Source organism: Pyrus communis, chromosome 6 (assembly GCF_963583255.1).
Source record: "Pyrus communis chromosome 6, drPyrComm1.1, whole genome shotgun sequence".
Taxonomy (NCBI): domain Eukaryota; kingdom Viridiplantae; phylum Streptophyta; class Magnoliopsida; order Rosales; family Rosaceae; genus Pyrus; species Pyrus communis.
Genome location: NC_084808.1, coordinates 23,649,513 through 23,666,714, shown reverse-complemented (window position 1 = coordinate 23,666,714; position 17,202 = coordinate 23,649,513). Strand labels below are relative to the sequence as shown.

At 39.6% G+C, this 17,202-nt stretch overlaps 2 protein-coding genes across 2 annotated transcripts; one reads left to right on the top strand and one right to left on the bottom strand.

Annotated features, from left to right (window-relative positions):
• Positions 1-364: 364 nt before the first annotated feature.
• Positions 365-4,339, bottom strand: LOC137738303 (protein WVD2-like 7). Its single transcript, XM_068477942.1, has 9 exons — positions 3,958-4,339; positions 2,777-3,343; positions 2,302-2,685; positions 2,152-2,210; positions 1,957-2,028; positions 1,623-1,719; positions 1,432-1,509; positions 1,099-1,209; positions 365-903 (listed from the first exon to the last, which is right to left on the bottom strand). The coding sequence occupies exons 1-9, from the start codon at positions 4,024-4,026 to the stop codon at positions 700-702; spliced, it is 1,641 nt and encodes a 546-aa protein (XP_068334043.1). The 5' UTR covers positions 4,027-4,339; the 3' UTR covers positions 365-699.
• A 2,444-nt stretch (positions 4,340-6,783) lies between these two features.
• LOC137738361 (small heat shock protein, chloroplastic-like) lies at positions 6,784-8,046 on the top strand. Its single transcript, XM_068477996.1, has 2 exons — positions 6,784-7,198; positions 7,426-8,046. The coding sequence occupies exons 1-2, from the start codon at positions 6,952-6,954 to the stop codon at positions 7,899-7,901; spliced, it is 723 nt and encodes a 240-aa protein (XP_068334097.1). The 5' UTR covers positions 6,784-6,951; the 3' UTR covers positions 7,902-8,046.
• The last annotated feature ends 9,156 nt before the right edge of the window (positions 8,047-17,202 follow it).

Sequence of the window (17,202 nt, the reverse complement as noted above, 5' to 3'; positions counted from 1 at the left end):
TTCTTTTGTGCAACTTCAACGAAGAATGATCTGTTGCTATTTCCGTTTTGATAAGCCAGTATAAGTTGAATATCTATTATATCTCTACCGGTTTGGATTTGAATGTCGAAATGTTTATCACGAGTGACGGAAAACCATAGCATAATAAGCTTTCCTCTTGAAATTTGATGAGATGTGCGCTAGATTTCTTGTATCTATATGCATGTGGAGAATCCATGCCAGAATGGTTTTTTGTTAAGTCTGTACCTCTGCATAAAACTCATCGTTCTCTCCTCGCAAGTTATGAAACGAGAAATGTAATTAACAAAATGGAAAAAATATCGAGAAATAATTCGAAAAGGAGAAGAAAGAAGAAGCTGTCTACATGGAGCAACCAAAATATGTAATCATTCCTAACTTTTGTATATTGATCTATTTACAGTCACCCAAAAGAACAAAAGAAGCAACGTAGAAATGAAAGATAAACCCTACAAAATTTCACTTCTAACAGAAAGACCTCAGCAAAATGCCCCGTTCCCCCGAAAGAAAACCATACTATCCTCGCATACTAATTTTCTTTCCCCATATTTCGTATTACAGAAAGTAGTTGTGGCCCTTCTGGGTGGTAACCGGCCTTTTCTTTTCCTTTTTCTTTTCGTTCAGAGGGTGTCAACCGGCTGAGTCAATCAATCTCCATGCATATCCCTAAGCTAGACACCCTCAACTCAGGATATTGGGAGGAGAATTCTCGTGAGCATTCTTCTTTGAAAGAGAAGGCACCATTCGATATGTGCTCAAATTGTATTTTTGTGTGACACACTTGGAGCTGTGAGAATTGACAAAAGGTCGAGAGCTTGAGTCCAGAATTTTGATGGCAGTAGAGTGCCTCCCAAGTTTGGGTGACCGAGACTGTGACATAGGAATCTGCAAGAAATATATGTCCACCATTAATAAAAAAGAATACATTTAGAGGGATAAAATGGAAAAGGTTCCGAGGGGAGAGTGGCAGTCTTCATTGCCTCAGAAACTAAAATTGCAGTAGAAACTTTCCAAAGACTACTGAAAGCATTCAGTGCATGCTCTAATACATATACAAAGTTCGGAAGAAAATGTGTGTACCTTGTTCAAGTGATTACTTGACAATTGTAGTCCCGAGGACAGATCTTGGTTTTGTTTCGCTTTTAAGGCAGTGCTCTGGTGTAGTTTATTAACATCACCCACTGCTTTTTCCTGCATAACATTTTCTTTCTTTTAAGTATACTTATAAATGGTTTGATAACAATACAAGGGTATAGAACATTACAGGATTCAACTCGCATTGCCCCGTCACACATGTTTTATACGACTTGCTCTGTTAGCAAAACTCGAATGAGAAGAAACCCCTTATCTAAATGCATAGATCAAAGGAAAGTTATTGTGTCGAAAATACCAAGATTTTCATAAGAAACTAACCCTTTTATTAGATCTCAGTTGCAGCAGCTTATGTTCAGCCTCCTTGGCATTTTTCTTCTCTTCCAGCCTCTGATAGAACTGGTGCAGGAAAAGAAAAAGAAATTTCTCTTAGCAAAGAAACACACAAATACTTAATGAACCATGGTACAATAAGGAAGGAACTAAAAATATGATAATCGATCGAGTCTTGCCTCTTTACGCTTTTCTGCTCTTTCTTCACTCTTCAATCTAAAAGGACATGATACAATAGGGGGTCGTGGTTTACTTCCATTTGCGGTAGAAGATTGGCTGCCAAACAATCAGTTATTAAGAATAATCATAACCATAAGTTATGAAAGCATTGGTGGTTCCTTTTAAAGCTAGTCCACTAACTATTTTAGTCCAATAATCCAGAACATTATACAAATACAAGTTCATAGAGTTTGTTAAGTAATTAAAAAAATAACAGAAAAAGAGTTATTAGTTCCTGAAAAATTAAATGAAAATAAATAAAACATATAGCCATGTCGGTAGCAAAGTCCTTACTCTTTTGAGGAGGATATCCATTTCCCATCTCCAATTGGTCCAGCTACTGACTTATTCAGTAATGTTTTTGCCCTGGAAGCAATATAATTGATCGCATAAGTTCAAGTACTCAATGCATGTATAAATAGCACAAATCTTAAGCGAGTATGTAATGGACTGAGACATTTGCGATCATGTGAGTAGAAAGCAGAATACCTTCTATCTTTGGACCATGGGTCTACTGAAGACTGCATTAATACCCCGCCAACAGATGCCTGAAGTTGGCAAATAAAACTAGGTGTCACATTAGACACAAATCAAATGAATGAAGAATAAATAATAAGATTAAATGGTAAGAATTCGTACCCTAATAGCAGTTCGTCGATGAGAAGCCGGATTATTTATGGAGATATCAAGTTTAGTTGTGTTACTTCTCGAATTTCTGGTCTTCTCAACAACTGGTGAAGTTCTTTTACTGGCTTCATTTTCGCCCCCATGAGAAGTGAAATGCATTGACATGTGGAGAGATTTTGCAGTCAAACTCCTCTTGTCAACTAAGTCTGATGAAACCTTCTTACCCATTTGAGTGGCATTTTTCCCGTTTATGGTTTGCACACGAATTGCTTGTTTGGCAGGAGACGGTGGTACCTTGGGTGCTCTAACTTTAGTGGATAACCTTGGGGAAGAGTTCATCATTCTTTTCTTGCTCATTGAAGCAAGATTCTCCTCACCGGAAGCTTCCTGGAGGATCTGTGAGATGGCAACAGTTAGTGTGGTGAGAAAAAGTGGTCAAGCAATTGCAACTTACTTAAAAAATGTCAAAGCCCAACAATTTATTTACCGTATTTGGCATCTTCTCTTCTAGGGTGGCAACAATCTCATTTTGGTCCTTGCCATTTTCAAACTGGTTCGATATTTCAACGTGAATAGGACTTTCCAAATTCACACTTGCTTCAATCACCGCTTCTGCTCCGTCCACCTTGGCGATATCCAAATGATTCCCTTCAACATTTTGATTATGGCTATTCACATCAGCTGAGTATACTTCTACCTCAGAATTTGGAGCAACATTTTCCTGTTCTTTATCAACAACCATCTGGCTCCCTCCATTTGCTGATTCTATGTCCATGGACTCACAATTTCCGTACATAGTTACTGATGATGCTGTAACATTACAGGCACCAGCATTTGTCACCTCAAGCAAGGCTGCTGCTTTCTCGGCAGCTTTTTTCTTGTAGTGAGCTTCAAAATAAGCCTTCTTCTGAGCAACTGAGCCGGGCTTGGAGAACTTCTCGACTTCTTCTAAGTATCGATTGTGGGAAAATGCTGACCATTTCTCCCAAGCAAGAGGTTCTGACATATACCTACCGAAGGAGATCGATTCTCCTAGGCAACGAAGGGGGTCACCCTGCAATGCAAAGCACATCTCAATTTCCTCAGTGAATTCCAAAATCCTACTCGTAAAAATGTAACCAAATCATACAAGTCCATCCAAACACAAAATTCAATAATTCCAACAAGAAACTAGAGAGATACCCATATCATTTAAACCACCATGGATAAGCTCACTGCGTTAATGTAATCCCAAAAGAATGTGATGCAGGATTATGCAAGCTAAAGAACTTTAACATGAAAACGAAACTGGTTAAAAGTCTCTCTCTCTCTCTCCCCTCTCTCACTCCCTCTCCTCTCTCTCACTATAATAACGCAAGATTAGGAACAAACCAAACGAACCAAGAACTGAAGACATCCATTGGAAAACCGCCTAATACAACACTACGCGCATTTTATCCCCTAAAAATAACAAACGGAATTGCTCTAACCAAACCATCTTAATCCACACCACATTAACCAAAGTTCTCATTTCCCCACTATTTCTCAGCAGCCAAACAACCACAATACGATTAAAACAAACCAATCGGATCAAGACCCATTAAAGCTTTCGAGAAAACAAGAAAAACCCATGAATCGAAAGACTTCAAGAGTCAAAGAAATGGGAGAATCCGCAGAAGGACGACTGACCTCTTTGACTTCAGTGGAACACTCAGAAGGGTCGTATAATGATCTCATCAGGCAGGCCGATTCACCCATTTCAGTGTTCTTGCTTTCTCTGGGAAAATCCTTCCAATTGGGGTCGTTTATATGGCTAGAAATTTGAATTGTGAATTGCAATTCAAGAAAGGCGCCTTATTGGGTCCATTCCATGTTTGGTTTTACAATTTTTACCCCCAAAAAATGTGCAGAAAAAGGAAGCTTTTTTAGAGAGAGAGAAGGGGAGCGTGGGGTTTTGTTTGCCTTTAAAGCTTGGGTTTCTAGTTTCCTTGTTGATTTTCTTAGATGGAGTTGGAGATGGAGATGGAGATGGAGATGTCTCTCCTTTTTTCTTTTTCTTTTTTTTTCTTGGAAATTTATTTATTATTTATTCGTTAAACTGCATCAAGGGCCTCAACGTTCATATACTGGAGTGTGAAATGGGACCCATTGATTGGAAGATTAAAACTTTATTTCCAACGACTAGTTCCTTTTTTGTTGATTGACCAAATAAAAGTTCCTCTTTTTGTTAATGATGGAGAGAGTTTGAGCCACGGATCCTTCGTCTGCAGAAAGTTTGAGCCATGGATCCTGTGCATGTTGCGTCGACCCTTTTATTTTATTTTCGCGAACACTTTTTTAAATTTCAATTATGGAGAGAATTTAACACTTTAAGTTATTAACTAATGTAGATAAACGACGCATGTTGTTTGCATTTTTTCTTCAATCGTAGATAGTACTAACTCGTATGAAAAATGAATCGAACTAATGAGTAAAATGACACTTTACTGTAACAAACTGTAAATCAAACCATATATATTTAAAAAATTGACATGTACTGAAAAAATTGAAAATTATGGTACCATATAAACCGCTCATTATTTTGTTACATAGAGATGATTAAACGTTTTGTGGTTTGATTGATTTTTTATTGTTGTAAATATGACTTTAAATGATGATTATGAAAATGAACGATTATGATTATAAAATTTATACAGTGAAACCACGCTAATCACAAGGGGAAGACCTTTCCCATGCAATGGATGCAATTATATATGTTCATCCTTTCATGTAAATGTTGGTTTAAAATAATGATGTTATTTGTATCACGTTTACTAATCACTTCTCAAAATAGAGGTGTACCCGTTGATATGCGTGAGACTTACATGGTTACGTGTACTCAAGAAGCAATAATGATATTCATACCATGTTTTTGTACCACATTTTCATACCACCTTAGGTGGCATTTGATGTGGACAGCCACTCCATTTGAATTAATTAGATTTTTAAATTTAGTTCATTATTTAATAAACTAATAATTAAGAAAAACTAGTTAATTAAATAATGATTGTGGTATACAAGGAGTCTTTTTCCTTCATTTCCCAGGTTTTGCAAATTTTTCAAATGATGTGGTTGTTTACATCAGATGTCATCTAAGGTTATATATAAATATGGTATAAAAAAGATGGTATGAATAACATTACTCCTCAAGAAGTGTTCGACAATGTGATCAACAAACGGGTCCAGTTAACAACATAAATGACATAGAATTTTTGTTGAGAAATTTATTTAACACTTTTCTTTTAGGGTGGTGCTATCCATATATCTATTTTTACCTTCCACACACGTCCTTCTGACTGTCGAATCGAACGAATTGAAGAAGATTAAATGACAAAAATTAACAAAAAGTGTGTGAAAAGTAAAATAAATGTGTCGATGGCACCACCCTAGATTTTAGTATCTTCATTTCCTTTGGCATGCAAAGCTTGCTTCTATTCATTATGACAGGTCCTATCAGAATGAGGTTCCCGCGAGTATTGTAAAGTCATCTCCAACCGAAAGGTCCAGAAGGCCAAAAATAACCCGAAAACCGTCTCCAACTAAGGGCTAGGTCAGAGAGCTCATGGGCCCCATGGAATCTGAAAGGGTCAAATGGCTGGCCCCTTCCAGCCAGCCAGCTAGCCTCGGGCTGGGCAAAATTTTGTTTAAAACTGTCAAATATAATCGACAGGAATAAGAGCAATAGTGTCGGTTAGAACCAACACGAATAGTTGGGAAAATTTTAAATACAACGGCTAGTTGACGTCAGCTAGCCATTATTTTTGAATTTTTTTTTTTACATTTTTTATTTACAAAATTTTTTCCCTATAACTTCTATTTTTTTTCTATAACTTCCTATAACTTCTATTTTACAAAATTTGTTTTATATATTTTTTTTAAATTCAATTTTTTTTTCTATAACTTATATTTTACAAAATTTGTTTCATATATATTTTTTTAAATTCTTTTTTTTTTCCTATAACTTCTTAAACCATTATACAACATTAAATTAAATTAAGTAACATGAAACAACATTAAACAATATGAAAAAACATTAAATAACATTAACCAACATAAAAATTATACAATATAAATTTAAGTTGCTGTAGTTTTTAAATTTAAATAATAAATTGTGTTTGACCCTATGATCCTTTGGCCTTCGGTTGAAAACGGGTTTTTGTGATAGGGCTAAAACGAGCCCTATAGCCCCTTGGTCATCGGTTAGAGATGAAGGCAAATATGGTCATGTACTGTACATAAAAATATTAATATCTTAAAGGCTAAAAGGCTAAAACGAGTGCTCTGGCCAACCTTGGTTGGAGATGGCCTAAGTTTAAAAACGTAAACCAATAAATGCCAAATTGCCTATTTTCCAAACGATGCCGTTTCTTATTCGCCACCGAGTCTCTCTCAGATCTTTCCTTATCCAGTGAACATTTCTGGACTTCTCCAGAACTGTCTGCTTCTGAATGCGTCTTCCTCCTTCCATCTTGTTCCAGAAATGTCTACACTTTCCTTTAAATATTGGAAAACCTGGACGCTCTCCCCAAGTTTCATTCCATTCCCTTCACTTTCTTATCTAGATTTCTTAACTACCAAACAGATCCCTACAACTCCATTAATATCTTGACCAATAAACGAAACCCAACATTTGAGAGTACCAGAATGTCCCAGACCGTATCCAATGTCAGCCCCTTTTTCCCACTGTCATCTGTCAAAACCAAAAATGTGCGATACCCTGTTTTCTCAAAACCAATTAATGGTGGCGGATGTTTTAGCCACAGTAGTAAGAACAGCCTTAAGGCCATGGCAGGAGATGCAAGAGACAACCTTGATCACTTGCAGAGGGCCACCAAGCTCCAACAACAGCAGGCCCAGCCAAGAAAGAGAGCTGCCCCAGCGCCGCCCATCGGTAAGTTCGAATTCCCACTTCAAAGTTTTAACTTTGAAGCTTTAGGACTGCTTGGGTTGTTCCTAAGCGCTTCTGCTAGTAGTGTTTTCATTGGAAACACGTTGAAAGTGTCTGTCAGGGAACTTGAGTCAAATTCTTTTTGGTGACCCTTTTAGCACTTTCAGAAACACGGTCTCAAACATGTCCTAGATTTGAATAGTTTAAGAAACAAAATTGAAATTTGGCAGGGTTGTGGGACCGGTTTCCAACGGCCAAGACAGTGCAGCAGATGATGGAGACGATGGAGGGTCTGATGGAGGACCCGTTTGCCTACTCCGGCGGGTACAGGACGCCAGTCCCGAGCGAGACGGGCGGGTACAGCAGGGGAAGGACGCCGTGGGAAATCAAAGAAGGTGAGGATGCTTACAAGATGAGATTCGACATGCCCGGGATGACAAAAGAGGACGTGAAGGTGTGGGTGGAGGAGAAAATGCTGGTTGTGAAGGCCGAGAAGGCTGTCAAGAAGACGGAAAATGGGGCGGTGGTGGAAGAAAATGGGGAGGAGTGGTCAGCCAAGAGCTATGGGAGGTACAGCAGTAGAATAGCGTTGCCGGAGAATGTTCAGTTTGAGAAGATTAAGGCTGAGGTTAAAGATGGGGTCTTATACATTACTATTCCAAAGGCGTCCATGACTTCCAAGATTTTGGACATCAACGTTTGCTGAGTGATGCCATGCATGGCCTCTTTCTTTTCCTTGTTCAAAGGCTTCCATGACTTTCCGGTTAATTGAGAACGCTTGTTCATAGGGATTTTGAGCATTTCGAAGAGCAATGTTATTCGTATTATGTTTTTATAATATATTTTTATATTATTTTAGATGGTATCTGACGTGGATAGTTAAATTATTTGAATTACTTATCGTATATCATAATTATTATTTAATTAATTAATTTTTTTTAATTATTAATTTATTAAATAATAAATTAAATTTAAAATTTTGATTAATTCAAATGATATGATTATTCATCTTAAATGTTATTTAAAATGGTATGAAAATGTAATACAAAAATATGGTATGAATAATATTACTTTTTCAATACGTGGATGCTTTTCCAGTTAAATGACCTCGAACTTCTTGAGCCTGAAACAAAGCCTAAGCATATTGCATTCCTTCAAATGATGTCGTGTGACCGAAGAATTTCTTATAACTAAGATAAGACTGAACCTGTCCACTCATTGCTGTTCGTGAAATCAGTACCAACAAGCAGACTAGATGACTGTAGGGCAGCTTGTGCAAGAGCAGATCAGGTCAATTAATGTTCGGGGAAATTAACCGCAAACAGAACAGGTTACAAATTTATAGTAAAATACAGAATTGAAGGGGTACTGTTTGGGAAAATTTCGCAAATAGAATTGGTTACAAACTTTTAGTTAAAAACAGAACTGAAGGGACACTGAACAAACAAAAGATACTAAAAACCACCGTTGTATAGGAACATGATATACTAAACCGTTGTTTATATACGAATATGTTAAAGCAGGGAAGAACAAAACCCTCGTCCAAAGAACGGTAATTATCAGCTGTCCCTTGAGTAATTTTATGGGATCGGACACAGGATCTGTGGGCACCTCTTCAGCACTTTCACCAAGAAAAGAATGTCTTTGAAAAATGGAGGCAGATCCACTTGTCCTTTAGGAGTTTCCAGGCGAAGCGAAAGGCTTTACGTTTGAGAAATTGTGATGCATAAACATACCATGCTCAGCTGCAACCGAGTAAAGGCCATGGACAAACACACTATTTGGGTTCTCACAACTTGTATTGGAAGACCCTGAAGTTCAGCGACGCGTTTTGTTCATTTTACAACCATGGAATCTGAAACTAAATTAAAATCCACAAAACTAATTCTACATAATAAAACTAGATGCAACTGGAGAAATCGTATGTACTTAAAAAATCATCAATATTCGGAAATTATAAGAGCAGCAAAGCAAAGAAATTGACCTAAAAGGGAGAACTTTTAGAAATGGTTTCACCTATCCCTTCACCGCTAGGTCATGAAAAAACTGTTGTCCACTTGTCCCGATGCCAGAGAAGGTTGTTACAGTACTTGATGTGAAGAAAGAAGATCATCACCATAAGTTTCAAAACTGACAATGTTTTATCACAAGCAAAAGCGTAAGTTTGACAATTGAAATTAACATCGATCTTAAACTAGTTATCTATGATTCTGTGGTGCAGTTTGTTTGTAGTCTTGCACGCATCCCAAGAAATTAAGTAGCGGGAGAGATTAGGATCGAAGAATTCGTGTTAACCTTTACTGGCAGTCGATAGCATGTTTCTTCTCTGCTGTTTCTCTAGGTTTAGGGTTTTGGCGTTCGGGTATACCACAACAAAGTTTCAGAAAACTTTCATAAAAACCCGTACGAATTCCTTTATAAATTCATTCCTCAGAAAGTAACATATATCATGTAATTAACAAATAGCCCGCAACTCAGCTGGTTGAAAAATTAAAAGCGTTGATCTGCCGCATCACGGTAAAATCTTGAGCACTTTGTAGCGTTGAAATCACTCACAGATGTTCCATTAGTATTAAACCTGGTCAAAGGAAGCTTTAGATTGCAGCCCACAATGCCAGACCCAATGTTGATCAGTTTTGTTAGACAAATAAGGAATATGGTTGGAGTCCTTGTGTAATTGTATATAATATTATTATTGAAAGAATAAGCCGTCCTACAGCCGTCAAGCCGTCCTACAGCCGTCCTACCTACACACTAGCCGTCCTACAGCCGTCCTACCTTGTCCTACCTACACACTAGGACGGCTACCTTGTCCTCTACAGCCGTCCTACCTTGTCCTACCTACACACTAGGACGACTACCTTGTCCTACCTACACATTTGTATCATGTATATATATCCTTGTAATCTTGTAGAGAAAAATTAATGAAAAAAAGCATTCTCTTCCATATTTTCCACAAAGCATTCTCTTCCATATTTTCTACATGGTATACAGAGCAGGTTTATAACCCTAGCCCTAATTTTTTTTTTCGGCAGCTTTCTCTGCCGTTCCCATGGCTGTTCGTGGCCCGTCCCGTCCCTCCTCTGCTCGTCCTCCCCTCCACTGCACCTACTGCAATTTTGATTATCATACCCGAGACACCTGCCATAAACTTCATGGCTATCCCGTTGGCCATCCCTTCCATGGCCAACCGTGGCGATCACTGCGCCGTGCCACTGCTTCCAGTTCTTCCCGCAGCCATGCACCTTCCAGTCCTCCCCGGCAGCCACGGTTTTCTGCTTCCCGACCCCATAATTTCACCCAGGCCCATCACGTGCAAGGCACCCAGGCCCCCGCCTCCTCTTCTACTTCAGCGACCCACCAAGTGCACGGGGCCCAGCCCACTTTGCATGACTTGCAGCTTGCCATGCCTAACCTCTCTGCCGAGCAGCACTCCCGTGTTCTAGCTGCTCTACGTGACACCACCACCCCTCCTCAGGCCAATGCCGTTCTCACTACTGATTTTGCCCAAGGTTTGTTACCTGTCACCTCTCGTCATGGTCAATGGATTCTTGACAGTGGTGCTACGGATCATATTACTTCTTCTGCTTCATGTTTGGTTAATCGTTCTCCTTCACATTTGCCGCCTGTTTCTTTGCCTAGTGGTGCTTCCGCTCCTATTACTTTTACCGGCACTCTTCCTTTAAATTCATCAGTTACTTTGAAGGATGTTTTATGTGTCCCTAATTTCCGAGTGGACCTTTTATCGGTTGGTAAACTTACAGATGGATTATCGTGTTCCATAACCTTCTTTCCTTCTTGGTGTGTTTTGCAGGACTTGGTTTCGAAGGCGATGATTGGTGTGGGTAAGCGACGTGGCGATCTGTATTACCTTGTGGCCCTTACCTCTTCTCTCCCCACCCATCAACCTCTCTGCAACATCATTACCATCCCCTCCTCCCTCTGGCATAGGCGTCTTGGTCACCCCTCCTCCACTCGTTTGCAAGCTTTAGCATCTAGCTCTCTTAATTGTACTTTTGATTCTAGTCATATTTGTGATGTTTGTCCGTTGGCAAAACAAACTCGTCAACCTTTTCTTTTGAGTTCAATTTCATCAACTTTCCCTTTTGCTTTAATTCATTGTGATATTTGGGGCCCGAATCGTCAATCTTCTCTTTCTGGTGCTCATTATTTCTTAACCATTGTGGATGATTTTTCTCGCTTTACGTGGGTCTTCCTCATGAAACATAAATCCGACACTCAACAATTAATTAAGGATTTTTTTTTGCTTATGTCACTACCCAATTCCGCACTACCATCCAATGCATTCGTACTGACAATGGTGGTGAATTTTTATCTCTTCGTAGTTTTTTCTTTGATCATGGGGTGCTTTTACAAACTTCTTGTGTTTATACCCCCCAACAAAATGGCGTTGTTGAAAGAAAACATCGTCATCTTCTTGAAACCGCTCGCGCCCTTCGTTTTCAATCCCATTTTCCTATCAAGTTTTGGGGGGAATGTGTTCTTACCGCTACTTATCTCATCAATCGTCTCCCTACCTGTCTTCTCCATCATAAATCCCCATTTGAGGTTCTCTTTTCGAAAACCCCATCTTATGACCACTTCCGCGTCTTTGGTTGTCTGGCATATGCCACCTCTGTCACTCCCACCACCAAATTTTCCCCTCGGGCTCATCGTTGCATTTTTCTCGGTTATCCTCATGGACAAAAGGCCTATACCCTTTACGATCTCGACAATCACCGCATTTTCACTAGTCGAGACGTCATCTTTCACGAAACTACTTTCCCTTATGCCGTTTCTCACCCTCTTATCCCATCCTCTTCGCCTACCCTACCCATCCCACCCCCTTTGGACTTTACATATAACCCACCCCTTCCTGCCCCGACGCCTCACCCTCCTCCACCTTCCTCCCTTTCCACGCCTCCCATAGATTCCCTTGCTGCCCCATTACCCGTTCCTCCCCATGCCCCTGCCCTCTCGGCATCCCCTCCTTCCCCCCCGCTACTTCCTTACCTTTCACCCTTTTACCCACGGACATCCCTACCCCCCCCACTACCTACCAATCCTCCCCTTCCCCGCACCTCTTCTCGTGCCCATAAACCCTCATCCTATTTAAAAGACTACGTTTGCTCGCAGGTGATTCTGCCATCCCACCCATCTTCGACTTCGCAACCCGGTTCTACACAAGGTACGCGATATCCACTTTGTAATTTTCTCTCTTATCACCGTTACTTTCCAAGACATTTTTCTTACATTAACTCTGTCAGTCGGACTGTGGAGCCTTCCTCCTTTGCCGAGGCTGCCACTGACCCCAATTGGCAACGTGCTATGACTGAGGAGCTTCAAGCTTTACATGCTAATGGTACTTGGACTTTAACTTCTTTGCCCCCTGGCAAAATTCCCATTGGTTGTAAGTGGGTGTACAAACTCAAGCACAATTCCGACGGCTCTATTGACCACTACAAAGCTCGTTTGGTTGCTAAAGGCTTCACTCAGGCTGAAGGTATTGATTATCATGACACTTTTTCTCCTACTGCTAAGATGATTACGGTGCGTTGTCTTCTTGCTCTTGCTGCTAGTCAGTCTTGGTCTCTTCATCAGCTTGATGTTAATAATGCTTTCTTACATGGTGACTTACATGAAGAAATCTATATGTCTCCTCCTCCTGGTCTTCGACGACAAGGGGAGAATTGATAGGAGCATATTTAGGCGACTTACTTAGCTTGTTTTCGTGCATCTATGTTGTTAATTCATAGTTGTTTTAGTAGTTTAAGCCATTTTCGTGTGTTTTTAGGTTCATATGGCTAAGGAAGCAAAAAGATGCATTTTGGAGCATTTTGGAGCAAAATTGGGCTTGGAATGGATAGCATATGCTTGGAGCCAAAGTGTTGGACGAATTTGAAAGCCTTGTATGCACTTTGGACATAAAACAAAGGGCCTAGCCCAATCAAACAATCCTTTGAGCCATGCAAAACCTCTAGCCCAATCAACAACCCTTAGCCACATGCATTCACATGCATCACAACCCCAAAACCATCAAGAAACACCCATTGCCGTGCCTTGCACTTCCCCTTTTATTTTCAGCCATTCCACTTCATCATTACACCACCTTCTCCATCTTTATTCCACATGCATTCATCATAATTCACCCTAGCTACCACCATTCACACACACATGCACTTACTCTTTCATCATTGCACCACCAATTCAACACATGCATTTCCACCTTCCTACTTCATCATTTCAGCCACATATTCACCCACATGCACTTTAATCATTCAACACATGCATTCACACACCAACAACAACCCAATGCCGTGCACTTCCCTTGCCTTTCCACCAACAACCTAGCTCTTTTTCCATCATTATTTCATCCACATGCACTCTCAATCATAACAACCACATTCACTCTTAAACAATCACCCACATATTCTCCCATTCCCCCTATAAAAACCCATGCATTCATACACAAAAATCACATCTCATTTTCATACACAAGACACCACAAACACATCCAATCTTCCCCTTTGCCGCAAGCTCCCATTCCATTTCTACACAATCTCTTCTCGGCTTCATTCCATTCCATACACTCTCCCATTCGCAGAAACCATTCAACCTTAGCCGCTCCACCTTCATTTACAACACACTTGGAGCACCAACACCGAAGGCAACTCTTAAGGGATTTCAACATCAGTTTTGCTTCAAGGGTTCTTTCTCCTTAATTCTATGTTCATTCATGTTGTATATTTTTATATCAAACATTCTGTAAACATGAAGTGTAACTAATTTCTTTCTAGGGATTCGATGTAGCCTTGCAAGATTGCCATGTAGTTATTTCAGAATGCTCAGTTGATCCATCTATTTCTTGTTTCATTCTCTGATTTAATTGTGACTTTGTGTGTTGATTTTAATTTTTGATCACCATTTGATTTAACCACAGGTTGTTTAGCCAAGAGTAAAGCACACATCATGCATACTCTTGGTGGATATGCGAATGAATGAAGGGAATGCTTTGCAAACAACCTGCCGAGTGTTTCCTTTGGTTTTATGAAAGTTTCTTGTGCGTGTCATGTTCTTGATTAGGGACCAAAGTTGCACATCACACTTAGGTTCATGATTAGGAACATTTGATCAAGTCCACACATCATATGGTTGATCATATCTAAGTGAAACAAACCCAAGAAATAGGTAGATGGATGAGTATAATCTGATTTAACAAGCATGGACTTGGCTTAGCAATGGTGAAACCGAATCCCTAGCTTCATCTCCATCTGTGCTATCTCATTTTATTAGTTGTTGATTCATTTATTTGTGTCTACTTCATTTTCTTGTGCTTTCAAGTTACAACAACAAATCTGCCTAAGTTGATTAGTTTTATTTCTCTTATAGAGTTCTTGCAAAACAAGTGATTATATAGGTCCAATTAGTCCCTGTGGATTCGACACCCTTACTTGTGCCATTATACTAAACCTATTTTAGCACTAGGAAGGAAAACCTCAATTAAGAATCTTGTGTGTCGCCTTCACAAGTCACTTTATGGTCTTAAGCAGGCTTCTCGCCAATGGTTTGCCAAATTCACTAGTGCCATCATTTCTGCCGGTTTTCAACAATCCAAAGCTGACTATTCATTGTTCACTAAAAAGTCTGGTATTTCTTTCACAGCTTTGCTTATTTATGTGGATGATATTGTGATTACAAGCAATGATGCTAGTGCCATTAATTCTCTGAAGTCTTTTCTCCGTGATCATTTTCGGATAAAAGACCTTGGTGATTTAAAATATTTTTTGGGTATTGAGATTTCTCGTTCCAAACAAGGGATTTATATTTCTCAACGCAAGTATGCATTAGAGATTCTCAAGGACTATGGTTTTTTGGGAGCACGACCCATTGCTTTTCCTATGGATGACACAAAATTATCTGATAAAGGAGAACTTCTCAAGGATCCTGAAAAGTATCGACGATTAGTAGGTCAGTTAATATATCTCACTATCACTCGGCCGGATATCACCTATTCTGTGCATGTTCTAAGCCGTTTTATGCACGAGCCAAGGATATCTCATATGGATGCTGCGCTTCGTATTGTTCGTTATTTGAAGGCTACTCCAGGTCAAGGTTTATTATTTCGTTCTGACAACCAGACCAAGTTAACTGCGTTTTGTGATTCTGATTGGGCAGGTTGCCCTATCACTCGCCGTTCGACTACTGGTATTGTGTATTCTTGGGCGGTTCTTTGATTTCTTGGCGGACGAAACGACAGAAAACCGTTTCACTCTCTTCAGCAGAGGCGGAATATAGGGCCATGGCAGGTGCTTGTTGCGAGATAGTTTGGCTTCGTTTTTTGTTGAAGGATTTGAACATTCCTTTGGATGGTCCTTCCATTTTATTTTGTGATAATCAAGCAGCGTTACATATAGCTGCCAATCCTGTTTTTCATGAACGAACTCGTCACATTGAGATGGATTGTCACTTTATACGAGATAAGATTGTAGATGACACAATAGAGACCAAGCATGTGGGTACGGCACAACAGTTGGCAGACTTGTTTACCAAACCTCTTGGGAAAGAAAAGTTTTCGGGTATGTTACGCAAGTTGGGAGTTCTTGACATCCACTCTCCAACTTGAGGGGGAGTGTTAGACAAATAAGGAATATGGTTGGAGTCCTTGTGTAATTGTATATAATATTATTATTGAAAGAATAAGCCGTCCTACAGCCGTCAAGCCGTCCTACCTTGTCCTACCTACACACTAGGACGGCTACCTTGTCCTCTACAGCCGTCCTACCTTGTCCTACCTACACACTAGGACGGCTACCTTGTCCTACCTACACATTTGTATCATGTATATATATCCTTGTAATCTTGTAGAGAAAAATTAATGAAAAAAAGCATTCTCTTCCATATTTTCCACAAAGCACTCTCTTCCATATTTTCTACAAGTTTCACTTCCTGAAAAGCAAGCAGCACATCGATCATGTAAACTCCGGCCGTGGCCTCAGACCTAAACTTGGAAGTTGCCTCATCAGCTTTCCTCAAACAACAGCAATTTCATGTACCCTTGAACAAGTACGTTCTGCAAAACGGTGGTGTTCTTGAGGCCTTAGTGATGTCGTGTGGAACTATTGACCAAAGTCACCAGAGCAAACCTCTTGTCTTGATAGTATGCAATGACTTGGATGCCACGGTACTCGAGGCCGGAGCGTTTGTTGGGATTTCTAATGGAGATGTTGAGGGCAAGGTTGTAGGCAAGCGTGTAATTGGATTTGGTGTAACTGAATTGGGCAAGAGAAGCATCGTCGACAGTGAATTCGGGTGCTCTGCCTGAGGGGGAGATATGTACGAACTCAATGGTATGTAGGAATAAGACAAGCGTATAAAACAGAACAAGTAAGGTAATATCCGGTCGCGGTTGGCGCCGGGTTTAGACTTTTCAGTTGTAGACATGGTTGAGGAAAAACGATCGAAAAGAATAGGCCAAGAAAAATCAGCAAAAGGAGAAAAAGAAGTTAAACCACTTCTTAATTTGTTGGAAATCCGCATAAACGTAATCCACGTATTTGTATGATGCTAATTATTATGATCTTAGGAATTTTTTTTAGGCTTAAATGTCAAAATGATCCTTGTGTTTACATGTTTGATTAATTTAGTCCTAGTGTTTTCAATTTGACCGATTTAGTCCTTATGTTTTAAACCGTTAGCCAATTTGATCAATTCCGTTAATTTACCGTTAAATATTTCATTTTAAATTATTAAAAAAAACCTATTTATTTAAGAAATATGAAAACTCAATGTAAAACTAAAAAAATAAAGTAAAATAAAAGTTCAGATTAAAAATTCAAGGCAACATCTCCAACCACGAACGTGCAGTGGGGAGGAAGATCCACAAAAGGAGAAGGGGTGTAGATCGATGCTACGAGCGTGGTGGATGCGGAGATGACTCAAATTAGGGTCGTATGGGATTAACACTAGTGCTTGGGAGTGGAAAGCAACATAACGTCGATGTATCGTTA

Bases quoted from the DNA above. Each gene is read 5' to 3' on its own strand.
- LOC137738303 (XM_068477942.1), bottom strand. From the start codon at position 4,026: ATGGGTGAATCGGCCTGCCTGATGAGATCATTATACGACCCTTCTGAG. The intron at 2,686-2,776 runs GTAAATAAATTG...GCCATCTCACAG, and splicing joins AAGAGAAGATGCCAAATACG to ATCCTCCAGGAAGCTTCCGG. The intron at 1,510-1,622 runs GCAAGACTCGAT...TTCCTGCACCAG, and splicing joins GAGCAGAAAAGCGTAAAGAG to TTCTATCAGAGGCTGGAAGA.
- LOC137738361 (XM_068477996.1), top strand. From the start codon at position 6,952: ATGTCCCAGACCGTATCCAATGTCAGCCCCTTTTTCCCACTGTCATCT. The intron at 7,199-7,425 runs GTAAGTTCGAAT...GAAATTTGGCAG, and splicing joins TGCCCCAGCGCCGCCCATCG to GGTTGTGGGACCGGTTTCCA.